Source organism: Xyrauchen texanus, chromosome 37, assembly GCF_025860055.1.
Source record: "Xyrauchen texanus isolate HMW12.3.18 chromosome 37, RBS_HiC_50CHRs, whole genome shotgun sequence".
NCBI classification, from domain to species: Eukaryota; Metazoa; Chordata; class Actinopteri; order Cypriniformes; family Catostomidae; genus Xyrauchen; species Xyrauchen texanus.
In genome coordinates, this window is record NC_068312.1 from 23,271,535 (window position 1) to 23,287,717 (window position 16,183).

The window sequence follows — 16,183 nt, forward strand, 5'->3', positions numbered from 1 at the left end:
CACTCACCAATAGTATTTCGACACCCCGGGTTGCCAGATTTGATACAAGTTAGCGGCAAACACAGCGCTGCAGCCATGGAAGCCAGCAAGACATCTAGCTAACATTGACAGTTATAACAAATCCACATGAGCGGGTTTATAATTTGCAAACAATAAAAACATTGCAAATTTATAAATTAGCTGATCAATTTACAGTGGAAGGCTTGTCGCTTGCCATTGTCAGTTTGTTCTTTTCTGTTGCTTGTCCTCAACCTGGCAATCCGCGTGAGCTTCGAGTCTACAGAGGAGGAGCGGGGGAGACAACTCCCTCCAATATTTTGAATTTTGACTGCAGTACCCATTTTAAACGCTTGATGACAATGTTACAGATTACTCCTTTAAGTAGTACATTTACTTGGCTCTAATGTTTCTTTAACCCACGTTATTGTTGAATAATCCAAAAATGTAACACATTTAAAAAATAAAAACTTATAATTTTAGGTTTACAGGCAAAATATTTGTGTAATCTAGGTTAAACAAAGATCATATACATATCCATATACAATGTCACACACGCCAGTTTCACAGTGCAGTCCAGTAAATTAATATACAAGCCCAATGTCTATAGAGATTTACACTTTGTCACCTTTAATTTGTAAGCCCTTAATTTTAATTGTTTGTTTTAAACTCTTACAAGTTTAAACTTTTCTGAATTTCTCAGCAATCACTTTGGGCTGTTTGCTTAGTCTCATGTCAGTCTACATAATTTCAAACATAAAACCTACTTACGCTCACCCTCAAGTCATCCAAGTTTCAAATAAACCAAATGCATGTTTTTAGGGGCAGTATGATTTGCTCAACAGAAACAAAAACAACTGACAAAAATATTGGTGAGTGTAAATAATTACAGTAAAGTTGAGCCATATTGCCAATGACAAATAATGAAAATGAATATAGTAATGTCATTCAGCTAAAACACACATTGTCTGCTCGTACTATTATTTTTTATTTATAATAACCACTGGAAATTATATGCTGGAAGTCTGGAAGTTATAAAATAGGTCAAAGCCATTGGGCCGAACGCTTCTGAGCATGGTGAGTAATGGTTCCAGTAGCATTTCCACTTGAGCACGGTTTAGTAAAGTCCAACTACTTTGGTGGATGTAGTGATGTGGCGACTCCCGATTGTTCACGTGCCCAATCAGTCCATTCTGATCTTGTTTTTGCAGCACTACAGTGGAAAACAAAAAACATAACTGTGCCAACAAGCCTGGAACAGTGCCGATCCACAATGAGAACCATTTGGCCCGATTCTGGAAAACCGCATACGACTTCATCTACTAAATTCAAAAACACAAAAACTATTACTACTGCTCTATTTACATTTATATAAACACAAATATAACACCAGCTTGGTTTATATTAAACTTATTGTTGGAATTCATCAAGGCACAATAGAGAAAAGAAGAATGTAATGTCTTAAGGCTTTTTAGGAGTAAGGGATGGAGGAGAAAGAAAAGCTACAAAGAAACACCAGAAACAGAGGGACAATAAGAATAATCCCACAAACAGGAAAATGCTGGGCTCTTGAATCCCAGCAGCAATGCAGACAACAGCACTGAAGAAAGTGAATGAGGCAATCAGAGACTTGTCCAGAGTTACCTTGGTCTGACCCTTTGATATTTCACATATGTTTGTGCTTTCTCTAAGCAGTGGTGTCTGGGTTTCTGAGTCTTAACATGTTTGCTTTGTAACAGCAGTCAGTTCATCACTCTGGAAAGAATTATGGTAAGTTATATCATCTTCTGTTGAGGATAGAACATATAAATGACGAAGACTGAAGGTGAAATCAGAGGCTATAAATGTCATTCCAGAAATGCTGACCAGTCCTGACTTTTCCTGTTTATTTTTTGATGGTCTGGAGTAGACATGGTAATGGTTTGTTTACCGTTTGTATCCTCAGGCAAGACTGAGGCAAACCCACTCTCCTCCAGATCAAGTCTATCTGATGTTGTGTTGTGGTTAGCTCAGGTTGAAAGGTTTCCGGGTTTCTCTGTCCAGTCTTATGGGACCTGAATTGGTGACTGCAAGACAGAAAACCACCAAACCAGCCATTTCCTCATCACCCATCCTGGTGCTTTCCATTGTGAGCATCACTTCAACCACCTTTGTGGTCTCGGCTCTCACCATAGAGCTGACTTGTAATTCCTGTTCATGAGATGCTTCCCCCAGAGGGTGCTGTAAGCTCTCAGAGTAACTGTCTGCATCCACAGTGAGATTGAAGTGTACCACCAGTTGCATCATCATTATTAATGTTAATTGAGGAATGAGGCTACACTGCTTCATCCAACATTTGAAAGTAAGCGTTTGTCTGTTCATCCTCGATTTTCTGATTTGCTGTTCCAGCATGTCTGCCTCTGTCTCATTGATTTCTAACTGTATTTCCTCAACATCTTTCTTCTCCTTTAACATTTTTATACCTTCTGCCCGGAAGCCCAGCAATTGAGGTTTGGCCAAACTCAAAAGTCACTTGTGATGAAATCTCAGACTGGAAATCATCTTTATGTGGATGAGGTTCAGATTTAAGAGATTCCTCAAAATCATTCTCTGATGTCTCATCATTGAAGAAGACAAGGATATTAGGAGACAATGAAGAGACAACATTATAGACTTAAGACTTGATCTTGAGGTTCAGAAAACTGTTGATATATATGTGATCTTTGGTCAAGTACTGATAACTGTTGAATAATTTCACCCGTTGTTTCAGACTCTTCTGTTTGTGGTGAATTACTGGACAAAATTGACTCTAGCAGAAGTGGTTCTCCATAGGGAATATTTGTAGTGGATGGAGGACATCCTGTTGTTAAGAAATGCCTGATGGACTGTGGAAAACTGGACAAATTCATGGCTGTCTGCATCAGAGAGGAAAATGTACATATATATATATAAAAAGCTTAGTACTGCACAATTTGGAAAATTATGACATTAGGAAACAGAAAACAGTTTTCATCTGGAAACGTCTTAGTGTGGACATGGCCTGAGTCTTTTTAACAATCAAAAACACCAAACAATGTTCTGTTACATGGCACACAGCATTTATGAATATGAATTACTACTGACTTTTAAATAGTGTAAGATCCACTCATATATGTATAGTTAAGTTTTTAATGATCCATGCTGTTGTTTCATATTTAGACATATTTAATTATCTTCACTAATTATCATCCACTGGAAAAAGTGGTAACCTGCAATTGATACGTTAGAAAGCTATAATAATTCTTTTTTTTAGCCTATTTTCAAGATTTATCCATTTCAATTGAATAAAAAAATTCCATCTAATTGAATTGCCTAATCTTTAACTAAATAAAATATATAAATCTTACAAAATGCAAGTTTTATTAATGACATTTTCTTCAAGACTATTCAATTCAATTAGATGGAAATTTGTTATTCAATTGAAATGGATAAATCTTAAAAATTGGCTAAAATATTCTTTGAGTGTATTTGTACCTGATACAACCTTAAAAAAAAAAAAGAGTTTTGTTGGTGTAACCTAATGTATTTAGGTTGATTCAGTGTTGTTAAATAATGTATATTTTCTTTACATTTATTCAGTGTACTGTTAGTGGACCACTTTGAAACACACGCACGCACGTGCACGCACGCACACACACACACAATTTGTAGCTATAATGTATTAACTATTTTCTAATTTAAGAGGATCTGTCCCACGATATGTTAAAAAATAGAGAAATAGTTAAAACTACCCAAAATGCAAAGTGCAGTGATTTGAATTGGCATGATGTTTGTGCAAATTCCCATTGGCTCTTTTCCAGCAAGGCCATGCAGCTGAGGCAAGATTACCCTATTGGAAAGTCTCACAGTGTATGGTTAGGTAAAACAAAACCTTAAATAGTTAATAATGCTTGTGTCAGAAATACAAATGATAAAAAAAAGTTATAAACAAAAAGTGGTGCTGAAAATGCTAAGTTGTGCACATCTCAAAGTAAAACATGCCATGATACTGACAATATTTTCACAGAAAATAAATGGACCTAAAAATGCCAATCACAAAAAAAATGGTCTGTTTAAGGTATTATTTCTCAAATGCTGGCTTTTTTGTGTTTTTTAATAGTTCACTTAAGTTTGTTTTTTGTTTTCCATCAAACAGGTCCTTGCCAAGTCTCAAGATGGTCCACCTTCACCTGAATGTGTTAAAAATCTAAACCAACTGAATTTTGACGTAATATTTAAAGTATGTTGCTTTTGTTTGAAAATGAATGAAAATTAAACAACTACATGGTGGACCTTAATGTCTTATAGGTCATGACAGGATGCATGTTACATGACCTAACATATATTCTGAATCATAAATTAAACAACATATTTTTGTAAAGGTTTAATAGGACTTAGGATTCTGGTAAAGAAATAATAAAAGGCCTTTCCTTTCATTGTAAATGTTGACAAACAAACCAGACACAGAGATGTGATGCTATTGTTGTAAATACCAGACTCAGTTATTCGACAGACTATAAATGGACACAATTGAGTGGTTATCTGAGCAGTGAAATGTCAGGAATTTTAAGAAGCAATATTTATCTTGCATGAGTATGCAGCTATGATTACATTTGTCAATATCAGTTTTTTATTTTTACTCATGTATTTGTTTTATTTTAGAGTTAAACGGACAAAGTCAATCAATGAGTTAAAGTTTAATTATACATCTTGAGTTATCTTTAAACTGGGTGGCTATGGAAAACATTTCAGCTTTGCACCAGTTGCAATAGTGACAGACAGAAGACCTTTATAAGTATAAACAAAATCAGATGGAATCAGATTACTTATTAAAACTACACTGTGTAACTTTGTGCTCTCTAGCGTCATCTGTGGTTGAAACTTAAAATTTCAAGCAATTAGCGGAATAATAAATTACGTCAGTCGTGTTTCGGCACTGCTCTTCTGGTGGATGAATCTCCCAATTTGAGCCACACTGACATCGACTGTGTGTGATCATGACTAGAGCCAGAGTCATACCATGCGTGTGATGAGGAGGAGGGGAGGGGCAAGCCTTTAGGACACACTCTCGGCCCTGAATCGGGCTAATCAGCTGCGAGGGGGATAAAGGCGAGCCGGAGGAACCTGTTCGAGAGAAAGAGAGAGCCACATGCATCTGCGGTGTGTGTGTCTGTGTTTAAGTTGATTTGAGTTCATTTATATTATAAAAAACTTACGTTGACTGTTCAGCCGGTTCCCGCCTCCTCCTTGTCCATCCTTACCCTGTTACATTGGTCCAAAACCCAGGAAGGAGGAGGGATGTGCAGTCGCGGAGTCCCTACCACTGCCATCCGTCAGGGGAGCAGCCACGGCCGTCTGTCTGGGGATGGAGGGGTCGCTGCCAGCTGCCAAGTGTTGGAGGAACCGCTGTCATCTGCAGAGAAAGGAGAGGAGCCATTCCATTGGAGGACGACTCGCTGCCATCCGCCAGAGGTCTGAAGAGTGGCAGAGGACCAGGCGACGGTGTGTCTGGGGACCGGCAAGGTTGTTTCTCTCTCTCTCCTCTCTTTCTCTGTCACTCTACCTGGCTCTTTCCCTCTCCACTTTCCCTCCCCTCGACTCTCCCAGGGCTCCAGAAATGCGGAGAAGACCTGCCGGCAGGCATGGCCAGAAGGGCAACACCCCCTCTTCAGGAAGGCAGTGGTGTACGACATGCTGGGTGTTTCCCCGACCTGAGTCAGGCAATGGAGGAGTGTGATTAGCCCTGAAACTGGCTATTCAGCAAGGAGGGGGATGAAGGCGAGATGGAGGTGCCAGTTCGAGAGGGAAAGAACCACATGCGGCCATGGTGTGTTTGTGTTTAAGTTGATTTGAGTTCATTTATGTTAATAAAACTTACGTTGACTGTTCAGCTGGTTCCTGCTTCCTCCTTGCCCATCCTTACCCCATTACAGTGCTATTTTCATGTTGATATTATGCTATACGATTAAACATTTTAAACGGGAATATTACCTGCTTTTATTAAGATAAACTACAGTCTTATTTACCTATCTGAATTAAATTTACACTTAAATTGCTTTTCTGACACTACCCTCAAAGCACTTTTAAATAGATAATGGGGACTCTCCTCAGCCATGACCAGTAGATCTTAATATGATTATTCAAGTGTTTTATCTACTTAATGTTTGAATTGTACTACAATTTTCAATTTGAGAGGTTCATCTCGTGATTTGGGTGATCCAAGTTCAATAAAAGTCTTTATTATTTTTATACTATATTGTCCAGCCTCAGTTACAACAATAGCATGTCTATGCAATGCACACAATAACAGGGTAAACTAAAAACATAAAATGAGGATTCAATAATAATCAGGATAAAATATACTTTATTAAATGTAAAAATAATATGCTTAAATATGAAAAATAACAATTACAAGAAGTCAAATTTAGAAGTCATACATATTCAAAATGTCACAGTAACTTCACCAGACAACGTAGATACATCGCGATCAGTTAATACGCGAGTAATGTTCGATTCATAAAAGCATGACAAGCAATATAAGCTTCAACAACCCTACCAGAAAACATATCCAAGCATTATAGCAGGTAAACAACTTTGCCAAATGGATAACAAACAGACATCCATCTAGCAATGATGCTCTCCTGAACTGTGTAAGTGTTAATGAACTGAGTTGAACAGCGTAGTTAGTTTCTCCAGTCGGAACATGAGACAGCTGGCACTTCTTTCCTGTGTATGCGTAATGACGTAATGACGCAAGGATGAATGTCATAAGCCAGAGAATTGAACCTGACAGCTCAAAATACAAATAGTTTTTATAGGCTTACTGTTGTGAATCAGGGTAAGGACATTGTTTTGAACACTGATTGTTGATGTCCTCAATCATTAATGGCAATCTGTTCATTTTTATCCTAAAAATCTTACATAGTGCAGCTTTAAAGAAATATTCCTGGTTCAATACAAGTTAAGCATAATAGACAAGTCTCAGTTGCCTCCGCTTCTGAAACCGTCAATCTGTGCATCTTATCACATGGCTCATTATGCATGACACCTCAGAGACTCCGCATATGGAGGCTCATGCCACTCCTTGCGATCCACGCGCAACTTACCATGCACCCCATTGAGAGCAAGATCCACTAATTGCGACCATCAGGATGTTACCCCAGTTGACTCTACCCTCCCTAGCAACCAGGCCAATTTGGTTGCTTAGGAGACCTGGCTGGAGTCACTCAGCACACCGTGGATTCAAACTCACAACTCCAGGGGTGGTAGTCAGGGTCAGTACTCGCTGAGCTACCCAGGTAATCAAAATTATGCCACAAATGCTGTTGATTGAGCTTACTTGTATTGAATCCGGAGTATTCCTTTAAAGAAAATAAAAACATATATAACATTTCTGATAAATAAATAGCAGCCTTTTACCACAGATAGTAACAAGATACGAAGATTCACTGTTAGTGTTGAAACAACCTAAGAATCTATTCAGATCTATGAAGGTAAGGGTTAACTAGCTTATGAAGTTAGATTTAACTAGGCAAGTTGTCAGTTTTACTGGAGCAAATTGTCAGATGTGATTATAATTTTTTTATAATTTATTACCTAACATATTTGTTTAATATTTTTGTACCTTTCATTTTACTTAATTGTTTTAGTGATTAGATTTACCCAATTCAATTGACTAATTACAGTTGAAGTCAGAAGTTTACATACACTTCTTTTGTGTATGACAAGTCATTTTTCCAACAATTTTTTACAGACAGATTGTTTCACTTTACTACATCACAATTCCAGTGGGTCAGAAGTTTACATACACTAAGATAACGGTGCCTTTAAGCAGCTTGGGAAATTCCAGAAAATTATGTCAAGCCTTCAGTCAATTAGCTTCTGAAAGGAGGTGTACTGAATTGAAGGTGTACCTGTGGATGTATTTTAAGGCCAACTTTCAAACTCAGTGCCCCATTGCTTGACATCATGGGAAAATCAAAAGAAATGAGCCAAGACTTCAGAAAACAATTGTGGACCTCCACAAGTCTGGTTCATCCTTGGGAGCAATTTCCAAAAGCCTGAAGGTACCACTTTCATCTGTACAAACAATAGTATGTAAGTATAAACATCATGGGACCACGCGAACATCATACCGCTCAGGAAGATGTAATTAGGTGTGAAAAGTGCAAATAAATCCCAGAACAACAGAAAAGGACCTTGTGAAGATGATGGATGAAACGGGTAGACAAGTATCTAAAACAAGTCCTATATTGAAATAACCTGAAAGGCTGATCAGCAAGGAAGAAGCTTCTGCTCCAAAACCACCATAAAAAAGCCAGACTACAGTTTGCAAGTGCACATGGGGACAAAGATCTTACTTTTTGCAAAAATGTAACTGTTTGGCCATAATGACCATCGTTATGTTCAGAGGAAAAATTATGAGGCTTGCAACCCAAAGAACACCATCCTTACCGGGAAGCATGGGGGGTGGCAGCATCATGTTGTGGGGGTGCTTTGCTGCAGGTGGGACTGGTGCACTTCACAAAATAGATGGCATCATGAGGAAGGAAAATTATGTGAATATACTAAAGCAACAGCTTGGTCGCAAATGGGTCTTCCAAATGGACAATTACCCCGAACATTCCTCCAAAGTTGTGTCAAAATGGCTTAAGGTAATTCAAAGTATTGGAGTGGCCATCACAAAGCCCTAACCTCAATCTAATAAACAATTTGTGGGCAGAACTGAAAAAGCATGTGCGAGCAAGGAGGACTACAAACCTGGCTCAGTTACACTAGTTCTGTCTGGAGGAATGGGCCAAAATTCCAGCAACTTATTGTGAGAAGCTTGTGGAAGGCTACCCAAAATGTTTGACCCAAGGTAAACAATTTTAATATTAATAAAATACCAACAAAGTGTATGTAAACTTCTGACCCACTTAGAATGTGATAAAAGAAATAAAAGCTGAAATAAATAATTCTCTCTACTATTATTCTGACATTTCATATTCTTAAAATAAAGTAGTGATCCTATCTGACCTAAGACAGGGAAAGTTTTCTACAATTAAATGTCAGGAATTGAGAAAAACAGAGTTTAAATGTATTTGGCTATGGTATGTAAAATTCTGACTTCCACTGTAAATGTAGGTCTCTCCTATATCATCCTTCAAAACACTCTCAAAGACCTGGGAAACACTAACCTAAAAAAATAAATAAAGAAAATGTTGTCAAAAAAAGGTCATGGACATCTGTTAAAGGTTAGAGTAAGGAGAGGGAAAGCAACCTTTTTAAAAACCTTTGTCTTTGTTAACTATACTGTGACAAATTGTGGCTTTTTCCAATGGTTATTCCAGTAGAGGTTATTAAGCAAACCTCACTCACCTCAATGTCGATCTCTGGCTGGACTATAATCGGCTGTGCACAAGCAGTCTGAACATCCAATGATTCACAGTCTTTGCTGCTCAAGTGTGCTAAAACAACCACAGAGCAATCTGAAAATGACTAACTTGCCATTTGTTTGTAGTATTTATCCTAACATGAATAAGGTACTGGATGAAGTCATTAAGTTAATTACATACTACATACCATCATCTTTGTCATAAGAGTTATCGTAGTCAATGTCCGATCTAGAATGAAGACACACACATACACAAAACAAAAATCATTATTCAGCAGCCCATATACAGTATAAGTTAAATATAAATAAAGGAAAAGTATAAAACACATACGTATTTTTTAGGTGCAATCCAAAATCAATTACATACAGAAGCCTGTTAGTTGCTCTCAAATGTTAACCAACATAATTAATTGGTCAGGGTTAAGCATGATCGATTGACTGAACCGAAAATAACTGCAACCTCTGTGACATTGACTGCCTCCAAATTTAGATTTTTGGACATCAGTTTTGTGGGTGAAGACAGTTTAGCACACCCTCCACTATTTTCATGGTATATTTTATGATTATGACCTATCTAATTACCAGATGCTTTAGTCTGATAATTAGATAAGACTGGTAATTGTCTGGGTTGGTGGTGGCGTAGTGGCTAACGCACAGGGCTGTTAATCAGAAGGTCACTGGTTCGAACCCCAAGGCCACCACTATTGTGCCCTTGAGCAAGGCACTTAACTCCAGGTTGCTCCAGGGGGATGGTCCCTGTAATAATTGCACTGTAAGTTGCTTTGGATAAAAGCATCTGCCAAATGCATAAATGTAAATGTAGTCTTGTGAGATAATACAATCACTCTTTGTTTACATCCCACAAGTGATACTTTTCCAATTCATTGAGTGAAAGCTGCCATTCACTACACATTCCAAGCATTTTGTGCACAAAAGGGTTCGACTGACATCCTGTTCTGTGATCATTTTACTGTAGCATGCTTGAGCAATGAAATAGCTGAAACAAGGTATGACATTTGAGGAAAGGTAGTCCGTGCTCATCGCTCGAGTTCCATGACAATATTTCTAAATACATAATTAATTTATAAGAGAATAATTAGAGCATCAAGACTTCACTTAAAGGAATATTCCAAGTTCATTCCAAGTTCAGCTCAGTCGACAGCATTTGTGGCAGGTTGATTAGCACAAAAATGTGTCATTTCAACTTTTCTTTAAAAAAAAAGACAAATACATTTTGGGTTACAGTGAGGCACTTACAATGGAAGTGAATGTGGACAATTATTAGAGGGTTTAAAAGCAGAAATTTGAAGCTTATAATTTTATAAAAGCACTTCCATTAATTTTTCTGTATTATTTGAGCTGTAAAATGTTTAAATTGTCACTTTTACAGTCATTTTAGGGTTTATTGACAGTACATCATCATCGCAACAAAGTTGTAAAATTGGCTATAACTTTACACAGAAAAGGTTAGTAAGGGATTTTATCACACCAACATCATGTTTACACAGATTTGTTTATGTCTTTTGAAACAGTGAGCACTTTAATGTTCAAGAATTGGCCCCATTCACTTCCATTGTAAGTGTCTCACTGGAACCAAGATTTTTGCTTTTTTAAAGAAAAGTTGTGGCGAGACTAAATTCATTTTTGTGATAATCAACATTATGCCACAAATGCTGTCAACAAGCTTAACTTGTATTGAACCCGGAATATTCCTTTAAGTTTCACAGCGTCTTTACACAGCCGAGATAAATCTGCTTTGTGTGCTTGATAAAATTCTTTATAAAGATGCAATGCTGCATAAAAGCCAGAATAAATTATACCTGCACGGACTCACTTCAGGCCCTAGAATCAAAGGCAGTTCTGATGCTGTCTCGGTTCTGTGTAAAAGAAGTGCAGCATCTGAGCAGCCTTACATTTTGTTGTTGACATGATAGAGCGTACTGCATGTTTTATAACAGGGCCAGAAATTAAGGGGGACTTGGGACAAAAATCCACCCAAAATGTTAAATGTGGGGGCAAAAAGACACCTCTGCATTCATTTCTTCAGTTTTTTATTTTATTTGTAAGATCTGATATACAGGTAGATCTTAGTATTCTACTACAGACCTAGTTGTATATATTATCACATAAAAATTTCAAATAATGATGTGATTGACAAACGAAGATATTTTATATGGTTAGGGGAAAAAATCCCTCGTAACGTTGTTAAAAATGCCCCTTAAAGTAATAGTTCATTTCTGACACTGTTTTATAATTTATAGTTTCGTATTTAAAAGTATAATTTCATATTTTAATTAATTTTATATTTCTATATTAATGATTTTATATTTAAAAGTTTAAACTCAGAACATAATTTATGCAATTGCTGTGTAAAAGCATTTACAGTATGCTCCCACTGAGCAGCATTAAACACAGTCTGTGTAAATACATATTTTCTTGGTATAAGTATATGCCACTTCAGATGCAGACTCTGTACCACCTCAGCAGTGTAAAGATGGCTTTAGGTTTACAAACCCATGCCAAAATGGATTTTGCTATTAAACTGAGTTGCATGGAAAACAAGGGGCTATCATTACTTTATGGAGCACATTTTGTTCTTCTGCAAACCTTTTTCATGGTATTTTGTTGTGTTAACAAGCTCATTATGTGCATGTCCAGGTTAAACACCAGGTTAAAGGATCATCAGAGGGAACCATCTTGGGTCTGTGTCTGCTTTTGTCGGCTCACTGTGGCTCTACTGAGCAACCCCTGCAGAAAGGTCAGAGGTAAGATCTCGGTATGCCATAGCTGAAAGTGACACCAGCCTTGTCCTATTTTCATCCTACTCACACACACTTGAATAATTGCCATTCACCAAAACAGGGTGAAGGGGTGAGGAGACTCTGCAACCCCAAAGCTCACACAATATTTAGATGCTTTAGTTACATGCAAGGAAGTTGTTGTTGGAATTCCACCGTTTTTTATCATTGTCACTGTGAAATTCACCACGAGCCAAAGGATATTTCATGTTATTGAGTAATTGTGTGCCTGAAAGACATTTAGAAAAATGTTACATCTCTTCAACTGTAAGTGAAATATAGCCTATACCAAGAACGTTGTACCCTGTACTTAGATAGTGCTTGTTTCACAACACCAGAGCGGATTATTTCCATGGTTGTTGTTCTTACGCCATATATTCAGGTCATGGGTCAATACCCACATCCCTGGATAAAGCTGAAAAAACATACAGTTTTACCTGAAGTGTGTGCTTCATCAAACACAGTACATACCGTGATCATGATAATATTTCCCTGATGTAATGACAATAAATGTATGGTCTTTTGGGATTATATGCTATTTTCATTTTATTTACATCTATTTTAACATTAATTTGCATATGCAAATAGGCTATTTTATGGAACTTTTGTACCATATAAACCTACACTTTTAAAAGTTGAAACGAAGAAAATATGATAATGTGACATATACTGGAGGCAAATTGCTGCCATCTGGTAAACAAAATATAAATAACATTAATTTGAAATAATGAAGCAACAAATAATAACCAGTAGATGGCTGCAGTGTTCTATGAAGACGCCTACAGTATAGTCTGGTTGCTTGTAACCTCATTTTATATTTTACAAGACATTATCAAACTACTATTTATAAAAGTTCTGCTTTTCGGCAAGTACATTTATTTGGAGTGTCAGATTTTGAAGTTAATAGAAATGAGAAAATTCAACAAGAATATAAAACCAAAGAATCAGAGTAAACATTTTGCAATTTCAAATTTTCTATTGCAAAAATGTATTATGTAAACATTATTGCAAACAGCAATAATGAACAAACAGTAAACAATAAAAAACAGTTAGAACAGTAAAGAATGCTGCCATGTCTTAATGCACTCATGCATCCATGGCAGATAATTTTAAAAAAAAGTTCTGTGTTATAGTCTCGCCAGTTAATGTGTGTGTGCTTGTGTGTGTGTGTGTGTGTGTGTGTGTGTGTGTGTGTGTGTGTGTGTGTGTGTGTGTGTTTGTGTTTTGCACTCTGGATGTTTTATAGTCTCACCGTTTAATGTGTTCAGCATTGTGACTGATTTATTGGTTTTATTTGACAAAAAAAAATTCTGTGTTATAGTCTCACCAGTTAATTTTTGTGTATGTAAGCGTGTGCGTGTGTGTGTGTGTTTTGCGCTCTGTATGATTAATAGTCACACCCTTTAATTTCGGAGTCTGTGTGTTGATTGTATTTGACAGATTTAAAAAAAATTGCTCTGTGTTATGGTCTTTTCCATTCATTTTCGATGTTCGACACATTTGACAACAACGACCAAAGGTGTCGTTTTTTTTTAGACATCAGATCATTCCCAAATCATGCCCATTTTTTTTTTATGTTCAGATGGCAAGTGGAGGAAAAGTCACCAAGTCTTGCACTGCTAAGATAAAGGAAATCGTTTTTATTAAGTCAGCAAAAGTGATTCTGGTCAAAAATAACTGTAGATCATAGGAAGGATAAAGGGATAATTCACCCAAAAATGAAAATTCTCTCATAATTTATTTACCCTTGTGTATGATGTGTATGAGAAATAAGATTTTTAGAAGAATATCTCAACTCTGCAGGTCCATAAAACACAAGTGAATGGTGACCAAAATTTGGGAGCCCCAAAAATCACATAAAGGAAGCATGAAAGTAATACATAAGACTCCAGTGGTTTAATTAATGTCCTCTGAAGCGATCAAATCGATTTTTGATGAGAACAGACCAAAATGTAACACTGTGACATCAACAATCTCCTTGGCGATCATGATTTTAAGCTCAATTACACTTCCTAGCGCCATCTAGCGCTTTACGCATGTGACAAGTTCTCACCCAAAATCAATTGGATCGCTTCAGAAGTCATATTTAAAAAAATTTATGCTACCTTTATTTGCTTTTTGGAGTTTCAAAGTTTTGGTCACTTACATTTTATGGACCTAGAGAGCTGAGATAGTCTTCATAAAATCGTGTTTGTGTTCAGCAGAAGAAAGAAAGTAATTCACATCTGGGGTGGCATTAGGGTGAATAAATGATGAGATCATTTTAATTTTTGGGTGAACTATCCCTTTAACATCTCCTTTTGTGTTCCATGGAAGAAAGAAAGTCATAGAGGTTTAAAACAATATGAGGGTGAATAAATGATGGCATCATTTAAAAGGGTGTATTAATGAAGCAAACCATATCAGAATTTGTGAGATGTAAACCTACAGTTTACCTAACCATTAATGATGGACTACCTCTTCGAAAGTTCTGTTCAGCTACTTGATTTTACCCTCAAACCATTTCTTATACGGGAGAATCCTTACTCTTGGCTAAACATTTAGGCTAACAACAGCGTCAAGTCAACAACAGACACCCACTAACCGGTACCTTGGGGGCTTCAGGATACCTCTTAGCTCAATATTCGCCGCCTTGGTGTACTGGTCAGTGTCTTCCTCATATGACTGAATGAGAGTCACTGAATAATTCTTGCCGGAGTTGTTCGCCCAAAACTCTCCATCTGACGTCTCATATCGCACAACGAAATCGATTCGCGCTCCGTTGAACAGGTACGGTGAAGCGAAAGACAGCTTCACTGAAAATGAGTCCGTTTCAACATCGTTGGAGCCCTCGACGTACTCGGCTGGATGATCAAAGTGACTGACCCATCCGTCCATTGTGGACCGGACATAGACTGATTTGTGAAAAGAAATATTGAGCACCCGGATCAGCACCTCGAAAGACACAGGGTCGTCCGGTACAGATGCCACGCGCTCCACCTCCACCTTGTTAGTGTGAACGGAGAGGTCGAGCTCCGTTCCCGCGAGCTCATGGAAATCTGGCGACACCTGGTAAGTGAGCTCACGGTATGCCTTTCGGTTCAGCGCCTGCTCTTCCTCCCATTTTGAGTCGTCATCATCATCCGAATCAAACAGTACAAACATTCTGACAGCAGCCAGGTCGCCTCCTGTGCTGTCAACAAACGACACTCTTCTGCTGGGCAGCGCGAGTCGAATTCGCATGTACTCCGCTGTTTCATCGGCAATTGAAAGTCCTCGCTTTCTGGGCACGGGAGAGGACCTTGGTATAAGCCGAAAGTCATCCTCCGTTTCTTCCTCATCTTCATCGCCCAGGAGCTTGCTGTTCCCTTCTACTGAACGCTCAGCCCTCACTGTCATGAAAATACTATTTTGCGAGGGGATGGTTAGGAAATTATTATCACCCTGTGCCATTACGCCTGTTTCTTACTCCACAGTCGCCTATAATAAGGAAACTTGAAAGAAAGCATGCGACGAGTGTTACGCGTCCGTATGCAGTGCGCGAGTGTCTGCCACCTCGTTTCAGTGGAACTGGGCTTAAACAATTCACACAAACGAGAAGGGCAGTTTGAAGTTCAGAGCGCACTGGCACTAATAGGTGTGTCTAAATTTAGAAGGAAGCTGCATGTCCATCGTTTTCCAGAGGTCAGGGGGAAGATGGGCTTTATTGGTAATATCTCGCTACTCGTGATTCCATGTTGGTCGCTCCTTACCGTACACGCCCCCGGCCCCTACTTTTATTTTAAAGTTGCACGTCACGCTGATTTGTTTAGTTGATTTTTGATGTCGTGAGAGTAAATATCCAAACGAATCACTGCAAATTAAATTTAAAAAAAGAATGAAAAAAAAAAAGAAGTCAAAAGCAACGAATAATTATTATCGTTAACAATAATAATAATAATATCATCATCGTCATTATAAATGTTTTCATTATTATTAATATGTTGTCGATGATGATTATGATGACGAGGAAGGTGATGTTGGAGGTACTCAAAGT

General features: G+C 37.7%; 1 protein-coding gene across 5 annotated transcripts; it reads right to left on the reverse strand.

The window, feature by feature from the left end:
• Positions 1 to 403: 403 nt before the first annotated feature.
• Positions 404 to 15,760, reverse strand: LOC127630785 (protein phosphatase 1 regulatory subunit 3A-like). 5 transcript variants are annotated; one of them, XM_052108558.1, is made up of 4 exons: positions 14,759 to 15,760; positions 9,559 to 9,599; positions 9,355 to 9,443; positions 404 to 1,210 (listed from the first exon to the last, which is right to left on the reverse strand). In XM_052108558.1, exons 1-4 carry the CDS (start codon positions 15,598 to 15,600, stop codon positions 1,181 to 1,183), a joined length of 1,002 nt encoding a protein of 333 aa, XP_051964518.1. In that variant the 5' UTR covers positions 15,601 to 15,760; the 3' UTR covers positions 404 to 1,180. The 5 variants fall into 5 exon arrangements, with proteins under 5 accessions (XP_051964518.1, XP_051964516.1, XP_051964519.1 ...); XM_052108556.1 differs by having other exon boundaries at positions 404 to 2,891; XM_052108559.1 differs by lacking the exon at positions 404 to 1,210 and adding an exon at positions 2,797 to 2,887.
• Between the last annotated feature and the right edge of the window lie 423 nt (positions 15,761 to 16,183).

Bases quoted from the DNA above. Each gene is read 5' to 3' on its own strand.
- LOC127630785 (XM_052108556.1), bottom strand. From the start codon at position 15,600: ATGGCACAGGGTGATAATAATTTCCTAACCATCCCCTCGCAAAATAGT. The intron at 9,600-14,758 runs GTACCGGTTAGT...TCTTCATTCTAG, and splicing joins GGTATCCTGAAGCCCCCAAG to ATCGGACATTGACTACGATA. The intron at 9,444-9,558 runs GTATGTAGTATG...TGGTTGTTTTAG, and splicing joins CTCTTATGACAAAGATGATG to CACACTTGAGCAGCAAAGAC.